At 36.8% G+C, this 16,261-nt stretch overlaps 1 protein-coding gene across 7 annotated transcripts in view; it reads right to left on the reverse strand.

Annotated features, from left to right (window-relative positions):
• SLC13A1 (solute carrier family 13 member 1) overlaps positions 1 to 16,261 on the reverse strand; it is a 119,076-nt gene that overhangs the window by 23,504 nt on the left and 79,311 nt on the right. For 4 of the 7 annotated variants that reach the window (XR_003516473.2, XR_003516474.2, XR_003516472.2 and 1 more), the window contains exons 12-15: positions 13,751 to 13,860; positions 10,512 to 10,673; positions 8,739 to 8,876; positions 7,210 to 7,375 (exon numbers count right to left, since the gene is read on the reverse strand). Coding sequence is in view for 4 of the 7 variants with exons in the window: in XM_027574075.2 (XP_027429876.1) it covers positions 7,238 to 7,375; positions 8,739 to 8,876; positions 10,512 to 10,673; positions 13,751 to 13,860 (548 nt within the window). In the remaining 3 variants the exon portion in view is untranslated. Of the gene's footprint in view, positions 1 to 6,288; positions 7,376 to 8,738; positions 8,877 to 10,511; positions 10,674 to 13,750; positions 13,861 to 16,261 lie in introns of those variants that run through there. The other 3 variants (XM_035723231.1, XM_027574076.2, XM_027574074.2) reach the window with 1 other exon arrangement.

Consider the following 16,261-nt stretch of genomic DNA (forward strand, 5'->3'; position numbering starts at 1 on the left):
TCCCCCACTCTCTATCAAGATGACTTGGAGTTTGAAAGCCACTGCACAAAATATAAGGTATTTCATTTTCAAGCTTTATTTGAAAATATATCCATAGGCCATAATAGAATTTGGAGTAGATGTATATTTGTAATTTCTTTGTGTAGAAGCACTGTAAGAGACCACTATTCTTGAGATTATAACAGACATAGTATCTGACTTTCTGAGAAGTCCAAACACATTTGCTTTTTAAAAAAAGACAATGTGTCAAGAAAGAGAGGTGTGCTAAATAAAAAAAGACAGAATGAAGCAATTAGAATAAATAAGGAAAATAATGGAAATGCTGGCTATTACGCATGGATGCTAGAGCACATAAATTTTCCTGGAATGAAGGAGGAGGCTACGTGACATTTCTGATATTTTGGTAATCTTCACTGCATACTTTTTACAGAACGATATCCACAAAGGCATGGCGTCTGACTCAGTGGCCCAGCCGTGGATGTGCTGCAGTGGGGAGGTCAGAGGGTGCACTCAGCTCAGCAGGTGTGCAGAACTACAGCTGTCAGGATTCATCAACAACCCTGCCGACAATACTCCAGGGAGCACTGGCAATGGGGGTGGGGGGGTTGAACTATTTGAAAATCCCTGAAATGAAAACTAATGATGAGAATCATTTAATGGAGTGAGAGGCTCATTCAATACCAACATGCCACGTTATTTCAAGAAGTTATTGAACTTGGTTTGTAGTATTATTGTATATGGTGTCTAAATTTTCCTATATTTTCTTTGTGCACTGAATTCTATAAATGGAGATTCATTTAAAAAAATACATATTTTGTTCACTGTTTCACCTCCAGTGTTCTCTCTCAACCAAGGACCAATTGGGTAAAAATGAAACGATTCTCTGGAAATCTCTACTTAGGTGTTATAGACTAGGAGTAACCTTTCTAACGTAAATCAAAGGTTTATTTTATTTTATTTTATTTTATTATGTTAATCACCATACATTACATCATTAGTTTTTGATGTAGTGTTCCATGATTCATTGTTTGTGTGTAACACCCAGTGCTCCATTCAGTAGGTGTAAATCTAAGGTTTCAGTGAGATCCTGGCTAAGAGTCTTCTGAAGAAGGAGTTTGACCAAGGCTAGTGATTCTATCAGTGCAATTACTTCTGAGTGATGTAGTAAGGAATACGAATGATACAACATTAACAAGAATGCTATCTAATATTGAGCTTTTACTTACAGTTACTGCTGTAAGTGTTCCCTGTGTATTAACTCCTTTAATTTTTATAACTCTATGAAAATATCCTTCTGCCTCCAGAGGCCCATTTTCAGATGAGGAAAGTGCAGCATACAGAGGTTAACTAACATATCTGAGGATGGGATGGTGAGTGGTAGAGCAGGAATTCAGTCCCGGCAGTCAGCCTCCAGATCCTATGCTCATAAACACTGCTTTAGACAAACAATGGCTTTGGTGTCTTCTTGAGCTGGGCCGATTTGCTCTGTTCTGTGGCTATAGATTACATTCATTATTGTTGCCATGAACTAATTAATATACTGACTCTTCTGGGTATAAGATGTGAGCTTCATGCTCTCTCTCCCTTGCACTTAACATGGAGTCCTGCAGCAGAGTAGGCTAATGGCAAGGAGTGTCTAAGTACAGGTAGGACTTAGACACACCTTCCTCCTAAGACTGCTTGGACCCCAGAGAGATGCAGAGAGCATCCAAAGTCCTGTAAGCTCCTGAAGTGGTGGATCAATAGGGCGTGTGGTTGTGATGAAGAGACGTTGATTTCAGGGATGATGTGAGTTGCATGAGTAGATCTTCGAATCAAAAGTGAATGATAAAGCCAATGGGAATTGTACACTTCAAAGGGATGTACATCTCAGTGGAAGCCAGTCCAATCACAAAGACTAGATGGGTTTCTGCCACCCAGTGAGAGTTTCATATGTATGGTCTATAAAACTTAGATAAAAACCCTAAGCTGAAGGAAATAAGAGAGAGGCTCTAAAACACAAAAACTAAGTTGACTAAGCTAAACTCTGAAATCAGTTAAAACACTTCAATGGTGAATTTGACTTAGATTTAATTAGATTAAGTGTTCTGCTGCCAGGAAAATGGGGACCTGAGGGCAAAATTAGAATATTATACTTTTCAATCTAAAATTTCTATTTGATATTTTTCAGATCTATCTGGTCACTTTTCATAGTCTCTCGTTCCTTATTATATTTGATTTCTGTTGTTGTCAAAACATAAAAATTTAGGGGCTTAAAACAGTAGTCATTATTATCTTAAAATTCTGTAGATTAGCAGACCTGTCCAAAACAAGTCTCATAGGCCTAAGATCAAGGCGTCTGCCAGGCTCTGCTCTTAAGGAGAATCTACTTCTAGGCTCTTCCCATGTGGTTGGCAGAATTCAGTTCCATGTACCTGTAGGACCGAGGCCTCTGTTTTCTTGTTGGATTTCAACCAGGGGTCATTCTCAGCTCCTAGAGGCTTTCTGCATTCCCTGGCTTATAACTCCTTTCATCTTCAAATCCACCAATAATGAGTCCAGTCCTTCTCAGGCTTTAAATCTCTCTGATTTCCCATTGTCTCATTTTACCCACTTGACTCTTCTACCTTCCTCTTTTGCTTTATTTTTTTTAAAGATTTTATTTATTTATTTGACAGAGAGAGACACAGCGAGAGATGGAACACAAGCAGGGTGAGTGGGAGAGGGAGGAGCAGGCTTCCTGTGGAGTGGGGAGCCCGATGCGGGGCTCGATCCCTGGGGTCATGACCTGAGCTGAAGGCAGACGCTTAATGACTGAGCCACCCAGCCCCCTCTTTTGCTTTTAAAGGCTCATATGATCACATTAGGACCACTTGGATAATCTGCATACTTTAAGGCTAGCTGATTAATAGTCTTAATTACATCTGCAAAACCCCTTCACAGCAGTGCCTAGATTAGTGTTTCAATAATCAGGAGACAGAAATCTTAGGGAGACATTTATTACCACAATTATTATTATGATATTTCCAATACCCTCTTTTATATTTTCAAACATACTTCCTCATTTTATATTCTGTATTTGACAATTAGAGTATCTGTTGTCTTTGTACTTTGGATTGTCTCTTTTGTTTATGTGGCTTTTGAACAGTATATTTTATGTCTTGGCAGACTTTACACGTTTTGATTATAATCCCTTATGAAGCTTTAACTCTAGAAATTCTTGGAGCCCCCGGTTGAAGAAGGTGTTCCTTCTTTTGCCAGGTACTTAGGCATACTACCAACCCAGGATTATTTTAAAGTTTGAGATTAACGTTTTTTTTCCCCACATAAACTGGTAGTGAGACTTTAAGCCCATAACCTGCACAGTTATGAATTCTCAAGGGAGATTTAACCCTTTTACCTGGTGCATAGACCAAAACATCAAGGTTCCCTTGATGTTTCCCTCTATAGGATGGGTTTTTTTTTCCTAGCTCACATTTTCTCGGAGAATAGTCCTTTGAGATCCTCACTCTATGTAGTTTTCCACTCAACGCACAACTTGCTTGGGTCCTGGCTTTGTCTCCCATCCCTTATTCCCTGTGTGCCTATTAAAAGAAAATTTTGAGATCTCTAGGGATTAGCAGTTGCCACTGTCAATCCTTGTTTAAGTGTCTGGATTCTTGCTGGTGCTCCATCATCTTTTTCTTTTGAGGACTTTGGTTATTTTCTTGCTGACATGGGAATGTATGTTATACAATATTTTTTATTAATTGGCTTTAAGATCTACCCCCTAAAACTGCCCCCAGTATCTATACTACCATACTATAAGTAAGGAAAGCCCCTCTATTTCTTTTTTAAACGCTGTGCCTTTTTCTTCCTAGGCAAATGAAGATCCCCATGTTTGGAAAAACCCTTTAATTTCTGCTTTAGTTATATGCTGTTTTACTGTTTACTCTTGGGCTAGTCTGGTCTTGCTTCTATAACGAGGACCTGTGGTTTTGATATTTCCATTCCCAAAACTTACCTAGTAAATTTTTACTTTGACTAAAGTGCTTCATTTCTGAATAACATGGCTAATGGTGTCCTAGAGTAACAATTTTAACTTCTCCTTTTTAGATTATGTTAGAGTACTAAAACTGACCCAGTTTGTTTGGGTTTATTCTTTCATTATTAGTACAACCCTCCTCCTCCTAAAAGTAAAAAAACATTTAATTTGCTCAAGTCCACATAGCCAAGCAAAGGTAGTCATTCATTAACTAAATCAATAAAACTTTGAACAAAAGGATCACAATGATCCTTACCAATATATTTAGCCATGGCAGAGATAGAATAATGTATCTAATATTAAATCTTTGAAATATAATACTATATAGTATACATGTCAAGAAACAGTTAAGGTTTTGTTTTATTGTTTTATCAGGATATTGTTTTATCAATTTTGGCTAATAGGGTTAATTAGTGCCATTGGCTAAAAGTGTACTTCCCTACCTCCCAGTCTGAAAAGAGAGAACAAAGCCCTGGATACCAAGTAAGGTGGGAAGAGTGCAGACATTTGAAAGGAAAGAAGTCTGAATTCTAGAGATGCTTACGTGTACAGAGGCAGTTGAGGGCAGTGAAGGATACACATATGCCAGTGGAGTCTTCTAAAGCACTTGTATGAACAGACAGTAAATAGGCACTTAGTGAAATTGCTACTATTATCTAGACAAGATCCAATCCTAAGTAAGATCCTGGGATTTAAAGTGACAAAGATTTCTAGCTAACCTTTAAGGATCAGGATAATAACAAAAACACTGTCTACCATAGAGTGGGAGGACAGAGATTTGTTTGATCATCTGTTCAGATTCCCTTTTGGAAACTTTCAAAGACAGTATTCAACTTTCAAACTAAAATAGCTTGAGAACTTTGATGTAAATGGGACAAATGTGAAATGGATGAGTTAAGTCATTTTTGATATGTCAACTAAACAGAAAGATGTAGCAAGAGAATGATATGGCTCACTTAAACAAATTTTGACAAAGTATTATTTTTCCTGTACTCAGGGGCAGCTGTTGGAAGTAATTCATTAAAATGATTCAGGTTGAAATGTTTATATTATTCTCTTGAGAGCAAAACTTACTCATTCTAATTTGAAAAGTAATTTCATTTTCATAATTAAAATGTATTCATCACATAATATAATTCAGCACTGATAAATTGAATGACTAGAAAAAAGCCAAAAAGAAATACTATTGATCATAAGAAAATGTGTAACATATGATAGGGAAAGAAACAAGTGAATAGAGGGAACTTAGAAGATATACATAGAGCAGAAATATATTTTAAGGCTTAAATGGACAAATTTTTAAAAAATGATAAATTTTGCATTGATGAATAAACAAAATAATGGACAATCTATCATATATAATTTTTTAAGGAAATGTCTTCCTTTTTAAAAATACTTTTTACTATATTTAATTTTTAAGAACAACTTTATAAATACTATCATTTGCAAAAAACCCAAACCAGGTCTGATGACTTCTATGAAGATTAAAAATACCAAAGGTATTTTCTTAACCTGTCTTCCTTTTTATTTTTAGCATGAGAATTATTATGTTTTAACTCATCCATCTTTTCCTAACTGCACATTATTTTGTTTTTGATTGTCATTTTTTTCTCCCTGTAGTCGGATTTTGGAATGTCAATAGACCTTATTCCTCTTCACATCCTTAGTGTTCGGAGATTATTCTCTTTCAACTTTCGTTCGTTCAGATCTCTTTCTTTTCTTTCCTTTTTGTTTTTGTTTGCCCATGAATAATTTATTTTCTCTTTTGTAAATTTGTCAGTAGTTTCAATTTTTTATTCTTATTTTCCATCTGATATTTCACCTCAATGTTGATAATAATGGAGTTATGTGACTTTTTTCTGTCTCTACACATAGTGATAATTCATTTAAATTTCTCAATCTTCTCTTTTTACATATGACCTATGTATTTCTATTTTTTAATTTTTTAAAATCTTTTTTATTTTTTGAGAGAGAGAGAGAGCAGGGGGAGGGGTAAAGGAAGAGGGAGAGAGAGAATCTTTTTTTTTTTTAAAGATTTTATTTATTTGAGAGTAAGAATGAGAGAGAGAGAGAGAGAGAGAGAGAGAGAGAGCACATGAGAGAGGGGAGGGTCAGAGGGAGAAGCAGACTCCCTGCCGAGCAGGGAGCCCGATGCGGGACTTGATCCCGGGACTCCAGGATCATGACCTGAGCTGAAGGCAGTCGCTTAACCAACTGAGCCACCCAGGCACCCCAGAGAGAAAGAATCTTAAGCAAGCTCCAGGCCCAGCACGGAGCCTGACGTGGGGCTCAATCTCACATCTCTGAGACCATGACCTGAGCCGAAATCAAGAGTCAGATGCTTAACTGACTGAGCCACCCAGATGCCCCTGACTTTATGTATTTCTGAAGATAAACAAGAAAAATTGCTATACATTTACATAAATGTGTTAATAGTTTTATAGTGTTTAGCTTTCTTTTATAACTATACTGTGCTAACAGTGCAAATCATAGCAAGCATTATTCATAGCTCTACAAAATGCATTTCCTAGTGCACTGAGATATTAAAGATATGAATTATATTAATCTAACCATAAGGTCGAGTAGAAATTAATCCTCATCCATGAGTTTTCTGTTATTTAGTGGATTCAACTATAATTTTGAAACTACTAATTCAATTTCAATTTTCATACCATATGTATACATCAAGAATAATCTGGTGCTTTTTAAATGAGAGAATGTACATTTCATTTAGATTAAACCTTTCTTTTGTACCACCAGCTGGCCACAGTTTTGGTTTTTCAACAAATTCCCTTCAACAACACTACAGAAAGGATTTATCCAAGTACCTAATTAACTGGTATATTTTATTTCTTACTCTGTGGGAAGTTTCTGAAATAATAAATTGATGTTTGACATGCTACACCAAACCCAAACTGTAAAATGAAGCAAATCACCTAATCTCTTTGAAGGTCATGTTATAAATTACTCTTATGTTGAAGCAGGATGCATACGGTTCATGAGCAAAATCTCAGCTGTGGGTTTCTTGATAAAGGCACGTAGATGCTCTTTGGTTGCATCTCAAAGGAATTGTGAACTCTGGGTTATGACAGCAGGTTTTGGATGTTTACTAGAACCACAGTAGTGAGATCAGGACTGATTTAAATGTGTCATCAATTTTCCAATGCCAAATCTGCAGTGAATTCTCAATGGTTCTCAAAACTCACCACAGGATAGTCATAACATTCATGCTTGTCATGGCATGGTCTCATTACTAATTGGAGGAGCCCAAGAAGGGTAAGTAGAGAGGTCAAACATAGCCCCAATCCACGTGGACATGCCCAGCATCACCACAGCAACACCCACAATATTAACGCCAAGTCCAGCTTTAACCTTGAATAGGAAAGAGCATAAATGTCAGTTTTCTGAAGACAAAACCTATAGCAGAATCAGAATACTATAGCAGAAAGTATATGTCAGATTTACATGCATCATAAATGATTAGTATAAACTGTTGTCATGTCATAAAACAGTGAGTTCTTCCATGCATGTCAAAAGAGAATCTGTCCCCAACTAAATGAGATTTAGTTGGAGATTCTATGAGGTTCCTCTTCTGATTAAAAAAAATCCTTTTAAAAATTTGCCATTTCATGTTAAATCAGAATATGAGTTTTGAGGTCTTATATTTCAGTGGATAAGGTTCAGGTCACTATATGATAACTGGATCCTTCATATTCACTCAATACCATTATTAGCTTAGCCTTCAGTATTCTCTTATTGAGATTTAATAAAATGCCACTTCTATTCATCTTCCTTAGAGTTCTCATTTTTCTGGCTCTTATATCATCATCCTGGTATCCACTAAAAATTTCAAAGTTGCTTTCTATCCATTAAAACAGAGGTTGGCAAACTACTGTTCATGACCTGTTTTGGTAAATTAAGTTTTCTGCGACCACACCCACGGTGGTTCCATATTGGTGTTGGCTGCATTCATGATACAATGGCAGAACTGAGTAGTTGTGATAGAGAGCATATGGCCCAGACAGTGTCAAATATTTACTATCTTTTTACAGAGAAAGCTTGCTTATCTCTGAGTTCTCTGTATTAAAACATGGAGCCCCAAAAGAAAAGGGGATACCTAGCAATGATTATTACAGAGGCCCATTTACTATTCATGCAAGCCACTCATTTATTCCAGAATCCTGTTTTTATTTTTTTTTAATTCACATACACTGGACAATGGTTATATTGTATTATGCAGATTTTCTTTTCCAAAAGGATATTATGTGACTTCTGCATAGAGACCTTTCCAGAGTTTTTACATTGCAGGGTGGTAGGGACAGCACTATGTGTGGAAGGAGGGAACTGGGACTTACTTTGGAACTGCATTTGCATAGTAAGCTCACTGAATTTACTTTTGTTATATTCTTGTTCGGTTTGGACGTTGGTAATCAAGACTGAGGGAAGACTAGAGTATTCTCAAGCTAGTCCTTGACTACCACTCTTTTCATTTTTCTAGGACATTACTGATGCATTCAGTATTTCTGTATTTGTGACTGTAAATTCTAATGGCAGGTTTGCTTCTGGTTATCATTCTTAAAAATAATTCTGTGACCAATCATGTACTCACCTTCAGAAGCAGAACTCAAGCCATGCTTTTCCTGGCAGCTGATTAGTGTGTAAAAGGAGTGATAACCCAAGACATCACACACAAAAATGTCTATTGGATCTGATTGCTTTCTTTCAGCTCACTCACCATGTCAATAACTTTTAGATGGCCATACGAAAAAACAATAGCATTGGGCGGATTTGCTACTGGTAGGAGGAATGCAAATGAAGTACACAGAGTAGAAGGTATCAAAATATAAAGAGGGTTCACTTGAATGGCTTCAGCCTGTTGGAAAAGATAAAAAGGAGTCTATGTAAAATTTTAAGGTAGGCACCAAGGATCAAAATGAACAAAATCACTATGATAAGCTTTCTCAGAAGCAGGTAAAAATCTAAATATAATATTATACACATAAATGCAGTTATAACTTAAAGAGTATTTTTCAGAAATCTCTCTTCTTGTATTTTATATGGTTATTGGTGCTCATTTAAGTATTAGAGCTCGGTTCATTTAGAAAATAAAGTATCATTTATTCTAGGAACTAAATAAAAACAGAAACAATTTATTATTTATCTAGCGCTAAGTGTTCTGTGTGTGTGCATTTATGTAAAATAACTGAATTTTCCCAATGACTCATGAGATGGCTACTATAGCCCCAAATAACAGAAGAAGAAACTAAGGCCCAGAAAGGCTAAAGTAACTTGTCCAAAACAAAGCTGGCAAGCAGGAGAGCTTATGAAGGGTCGTGGGTTCCTCTGGCTCCAAAGCATCTCACTATTCCATTAACTTTACTGCCTTTGTGCCATATATAATTTAAAATTTGCTGAGGGGGGCGCCTGGGTGGCTGAGTCAGTTAAGCATCTTCCTTCAGCTCAGGTCGTGATCCTGAGGTCCTGGGATGGAGCCCCACAACGGGCTCCCTGCTCCGCGGGAAGCCTGCTTCTCCCTCTCCCTCTCCCGCTCCCCCTGCTTGTGTTCCCTCTCTCGCTGTGTCTCCCTCTGTCAAGTAAATAAATAAAATCTTTAAAAATAAATAAATAAAATAAAATTTGCTTAGGGATCATCACAGAAGGAGAGTTACTACTATTCTTAATTCATCACATAATTTTCTAACTGTGCCATGTTGAGAAGTGAAAAACAGAAAAACCAAAATGATATTTTACCAATATAAACTGCCTACATTTCTTCTCTAACTTGAAGCAGCAGCCTAAGAATGCCAACATATGCCCCTTGAGCTGGTAGAGGAACAATTCCAGAAGGGCAGTCCTTCTTAATTTAATGTGCTACCCTCTCACCACACTGAGCTGTCCCAATAAGAAAAACATTTTACTTAAAGCTATTTCTTGTAATTGCTAGCTACGTGGGGAGGAAAAAGGAAGATTGTCTTTTCCTCTCTCTCCTTGCAAATCTGTTTTTTACTTATCTTTTAAAATTATTCCCTGGGCCATAGAGAACTGTGTCTAAGATATTTAAGTTTAAAGCCTGAAGTGTAAGCCTAGCTTTTCATTCACTTGCAAATCACTTCTATGAACCACTTCTCAGAAATTGAGGAATAATCTGGAGGGAGAAGTGTCAGTGTTAGAGATCTAAATACTAACGTTGCCAGCAAACATGGACTCCCAAAGTCTTACAGCTAGGAAGGATCTAGGCCGACCCTCCCAGTTATCTGCAAATGAAATATCCGGGCAGAGAGAAGAAGGTAAGTGCTTCTCTTAAGATCCTGCTGCTTCAATGTGGAAGAAAAGAGTTCTCCTGAGTTGAGGTCTCCTAAAAGTTTATTAATGCAAATAAAGACCACTCTATAAGTTACTTACAGGAAACCATTCGTGTCAAAAATGATTCTATACCACAATATGAGAACAAGCATAGTAGAACACTACTCTTTTGATTAGTATAACAGCAGCTGAATGAGATACTTACCAGTGGAGATAATATAGGGAGAAGGAGGGTAATGGTAGCTGGATTGCTGGCTACCTCTGTTAAAGATGTGACGAGCAAAGAAGATATCAGAATGATTAGCCATACTGGTAATGAACCTAGAGGAGATAATTTATTTCCTATCCACTTAGATAGTCCTGACTCCTAAAAAAAACAAAATTGCAATGTTATTCATTAACAATTCATTTTAATCAGACACAATTTAAATGTATAAAATGTATCACTTGCTCTAAGAACTCAGTTTCTGAAACATAAGTTTAATCTTTCATATTTTTCCATGGTTTGGAAGATCTAGGTGGCTTTGACATGGAGGAACTCTCAATTATTCTTATTTTAACACTATTGACATGCTTTAGGAAATTTGAATTGTCTTCTCACATTTTTTCAATTAAATTTTAATTTTATCTAATTAATATATGTGGATATTTTAGGGACGCCTGGGCGGCTCAGTCGGTTAAGCGGCTGCCTTCAGCTCAGGTCATGATCCCAGGGCCCTGGGATCGAGTCCCACATCGGGCTTCTTGCTCAGCAGGGAGCCTGCTTCTCCCTCTGCCTGCAGCTCCCTCTACTTGTACTCTCACTCACTCTCTCTCGTCCATGCTCTCTCGCTCTCTAATAAATAAATAAATAAATAAATAAATCCTTTAAAAAATAATACATGTGGCTATTTTAACAAGTCATGTGGGACTATAGGGCTTTAGGAAAATGGCAGCCCTCTGGTCTACCTCTCTCCTCTCCTAAGTTGTGTTCCTCAGAGACAATTTTCAACCCATATTAGCTATTTATAGCTACTTTTTAAATTATGCTTTTTCCTAATTTTCAAATTTAGACATTATTTACTGGTTTTCTAATATGTTACATAAGGATTTAGCTTTCTTACACCATGCACCATATATATATTTCCTGTCCCTCTATTTCTTTTACTCGTATATTAACATTTTTTATTAAATCAATGTTTAAAGTTTGCCATTATGAGTACATAAATATTACTCATACCTCAGTCACTTAGTGTACTGTGCTTATGTTAAAACAATGTTAAGGGGCATTTAAGAGACAGGGAACTACAAAAAGGTGAATGCTTTAGGAGCTAGCTGCTATCTCACAGCTCCCACCCAGAAGGGTTATCTAGTTCTGGCCATTTGCCAAGCTAATTACAGTTTGGAACAAAATTTTAAAAGAGTAAATGTCTTCAAAATCTTTGTGAAATCAGTTTCTAAGGGCATATTTGTCCACAGCCGTATTTTTGAAGCTCATGGCTTCAGTATACCCACTCAGGGGTAGGGTTATTCTAGATGTCCCATAGAAATTTAATTCTATATACTAGGAATTTCATAGATCTCCCTCCATGGTTTCCCTAATTCTGCCAGTGAGAGAGCCTAGTGTATCAGAGGAAGTCTGTGCCTTTTCATTTTCTTAGATTTTGCAATTCTAGGGTCTGGGTAATGCTTTTAAAATTCCTTTGAGTATCTAGGGTCCAATTCAGACAGATATTCTGGGAAGCAGAGATGAACAGAATTCATATCAATGTCAGAATTGCTGATTCTGATTCCCTCATAATTCAAATTATCAGTCAAAAGAATGGAAGTTATTGATTTCTCAGAAACCAGATCTCATTCTTGCTGAAACAGTAGAAAAGTGTATTTGCTTTATATTTCTATCATTTTAATTTGAGTGGTCTATGAGGCAAGCCAAATCTAGACGTAAAACAACATTGTAAGTGCCACTCAGAATTGAGACAATTTCTAGGATTTTCATCCATTACTAAATCATATTGCTGAGAGCTCAGTGTCCAAATACCATACAGAAAAAATGACAATGAAGTCAGAAGCAAAAAAGTCTCCCTATAGGCTATTAAGAAGATAGCAGATAGTTATTTGTCTTGAGAAGAATAAAAATTTAACTTTCCAGAAACTAAAAGGCTGGACACACATATCTCTCTCACCATCCTTTCTACTTTGATGACTGAATAAGGAAATGGAACAGCTGTGAGCTTTGTGTTTCACAGAAGGCTATGAAATCCAGAAATGAGAGTTTTTGTGTTTTTTTTGTTGTTGTTTAGATTTTATTTATTTATTTGACAGAGAGAGAGAGAGAGATAGCGACAGCAGGAACACAAGCAGGGGGAGTGGGAGAGGGAGAAGCAGGCTTCCTGCTGAGCAGGGAGGCCGATGCAGGGCTCGATCCCAGGACCCTGGGATCATGACCTGAGCCGAAGGCAGACGCTTAATGACTGAGCCACCCAGGCGCCCCCAGAAGTGAGAGGTTTTTAATGAGTCAAAGAGTAAAAATTTTTCATGGACTTTTTTGAGAAGATACTTTTCTTCTAGGAGTCCTACAGTGACTTTCAAGTAACAAAGTCCTCCCCAAACTTGTACTTTATATAAACTGGATAGATGATAGGCCAAAGAAATAGCAACGTTATTCCTCATGGTGGCTTTATTTCTCCCTAAAATTGGACATAATACAATATTAGCCATGGTTATGTAAAATTCTCTCTGGACTTCATTCAATAGACATGTACAAAGTACCTTTAATGTACTTGATAGGTAATAAATAATGTAATAAATAAATGATGTAATAAAGTACTATTATTTCTCATTCTCCTTCTTTGACAGCCTTAGGACTATGATATATTGAAGGGAAGTCTGTGAGCTACTCAAATTCATCATGAAATAAGGTAAAGTTATAAAGAAAATGTTTTGGTAGGAGTCATTGTACATGATTTTATTTTTTTTCTTACTAGCTAATTTTCTAATACTATTTTACGGATTAAGAATTCTAATCTTTGAGGCGCCTGGGTGGCTCAGTCAGTTAAGGGTCCGACTCTTGATCTCAGCTCAGGTCATGATCTCAGGGTCAGGCTCTGCACTCAGCAATGGAGTCTGCTTGAGAATCTCTCTCTCTCCCCCTCTGCTCCTCCCTGTCCACCCGCCCTTGCTTTCTCTCTCTCTTAAAAAAAAAAAAATGTGAGAGAATTCTAATCTTCTTTGCTTTATTCCTTTTGACATATTAGGACATCATAAAAAAATGATGTTTTATACCTGCAGCCTGTAAAAATTATTAAACCCACTTCATCTGTGTGGTATACTTACTGCATGGCTATTGAATTCTGCATCATTAAATGATAGAATAAAGTTGAATATGCCAAAGCTTGAATATCTCCTGTTCTTCTTTTGAAAAGTCTAAGTTAATTGTTAAATATCTTAGGCACAGAGTATTACCTCACAGCCATCTGCCAAGGCAAACCCTCCACCAACAAGAATGGCTATATCCCAGGGCATGAATGACTGGAATTCTTTCCAAGTAATCAGTGGAGAATAATCAAAAGCAACTGCAAAAACACAAGTCCTATAGTTACACATTGCTTAACATATGACAATATGACATTTTTTTCTATTATCCTAAATCACCATCTCACAAGAAGTTTTTAATATTCCTATATTGTTTTTGGATAGGGAACTTGATTTGAACTTTGAGTAATTTCTACCTGGCTGAGGTGGAACACCGCATTACAAAAAAATTTTTAAAAATGCCATAACTTGGAAAAATCCATTGGATCATATTACAGAGTAAATTTTGATAGATTATAACATTGTCATTTATAATGCCTTTCATTCATTCCTCCATTCATTCATTCACTCATTCAACTAACATCTTTGTCTACTATGAGCAACACAGTGCATTGGACTGTACTCTTCTCTGCTATGCAGAATGTCTGTAATATGCTATTGGTTCTAATATCATCCGTGTAATATAACTTTATTCACTAACATTTACTTGAATATTGTTTTTTCAAATCATGAGGAGGGCCATAATAGATTCATCAGGATTTCAGTTTAAATTCAAATTCCAGATTAAATAATTTAAGTATCATTCGTAAGACTCTTACAATTCCTATAAAGCAATTATCATAAAGATTTCTCTTGATATTTGGGTCATAATGGCTCATTTGATTTATTGACAAAAAAGGTCATCCATGAATATATTATTCCCATTTAACATTTGTGTGTAACAAGCAGCCTTCTACATGGTAAGATTTTAGGGTTACCATTAAGACTCCTTCCTATTTCCTTCCCCCAAACCTAAACCAAACCTACGATCACCACTGATGGAAATTTTGCTATTTCTTGCTTGAATTAAAGCATATACCCTGTAAAGATGCAAACATCTCTGAAATGTACCTCTCACATAAAATTTAACATATGATGTCTTATTTGTCATTTTTAAACCTAGTGTGAATGAGTTTATCAGGGAGAACAGGAGTTGAAGAATGAGAAGAGAAAGAATGGTGGGTAGGGTATGGGGTCCAATTGCAGGCTGCCCCAAGGTGGGCCACTTTGGCATGAACATTATTTTGAGTTAAAAGCAATCAAAACGCAGCAGATTCAGAAAAAGCTCTTCTCCTCCCCTCAACTACCTGCTTGTACCAGGAAGAGAGACAGATTAATAAAGATTCCTCTTTACCTAAGAGACTTATCTGCAGAATAAGGCACCCTTTGTTTTCCAAACATTTCCTTTTACCTTTCTGCTAATGGTCTTTCTCCTCTTTGTATCCTCAGACCCTTACCCCTCTTCTTAGCTCATATAAGTGTCATGTTACTGTCTTTGGAACTTCCTTGTCTGTGTGGATTCCCTGTATATACACTATTAAATTTGACCTTCTATCATTAATCTGCCTCATGTCAACTTGATTCTCAGTCCAGCAAGAAGGATCTTGAAGGGCAAAGAAAATTCTTTCTCCCCAACAGAAACAAGGCTCTTCCTGAGAGGGGGATTCAGATGTGGGAGCCAGGGAAGTTAAGCCAAGCATTGGTTCTTCAACATTTGCCACTGACAGGCCTTAAGACTTTGACTGCAATGGTCAGTGTCCTCAGGGTCTCATAGAAATTATTACCCGGTACTTTAATATCTCCTTATAACACACTTTGAGGTGTTCTAGTTTCAAGTAATGAACAAAAAGGTACTTATATCAGTGCTATGCTATTTACATATATCATGTCCTAGACATCTGACTCATTAGTCGTCTATCAATTTGAACACATGCAGTCAGGTGGGCCAACCCAGTTGCATGAATCCCTGTTCCTTCCAGTAAAAAAAGAAGGAAAAGAGAGAAATAAAAGAAAACTCAACAATAAAAACCCCCACAACTCTACTAGACTATTTCCAAACAATTTTAAACTATTTGTCCCACAATAACAACATAGGAATCTGACTACCCAAAACATGCTGCATTAGTATAAAACACAGATATGGATGAATCCTATGTTTTAAAAGTATGTGTGTGTTAGGAGAAGGAGGGTATGTTCACATAAATATACTTTTTTGTCCATGTATTATAAAGACAATGAATGCTCCCACTGAATGCCTCGTCTTTCATTTGCGACACTAGGTTCTGGCTAAGTGTGGGCTTGATTTGCATTCTCTCCAGCATTACTATGAGGCTGTAAATGCCCTTTCCCTTGAAACTCCTCACCTTTTTAGATCCTCAGCATTTATTACCAAGGGCTCATCATGAAGTGTGACTTCCAAGTTCTTGTTCCTATGTTTGCCAATAGTAAGGTTAATCCTGATTGTGGCAGGGTAAGTGGGTTTATTGTGGACCATATATAGTGTCGCTCGAAGTGGAGTCCTAACCATGGTGCATAAGGAAATCTACTTCTTACTTCTGCCAAGTAAGATGATCCTTCTTGTAGGGGGAGGACATGTGCTGGTTGAATAAGGATTGCGGTGTG

This window comes from Zalophus californianus, chromosome 12, assembly GCF_009762305.2.
Source record: "Zalophus californianus isolate mZalCal1 chromosome 12, mZalCal1.pri.v2, whole genome shotgun sequence".
In the NCBI taxonomy this organism is placed as follows: domain Eukaryota; kingdom Metazoa; phylum Chordata; class Mammalia; order Carnivora; family Otariidae; genus Zalophus; species Zalophus californianus.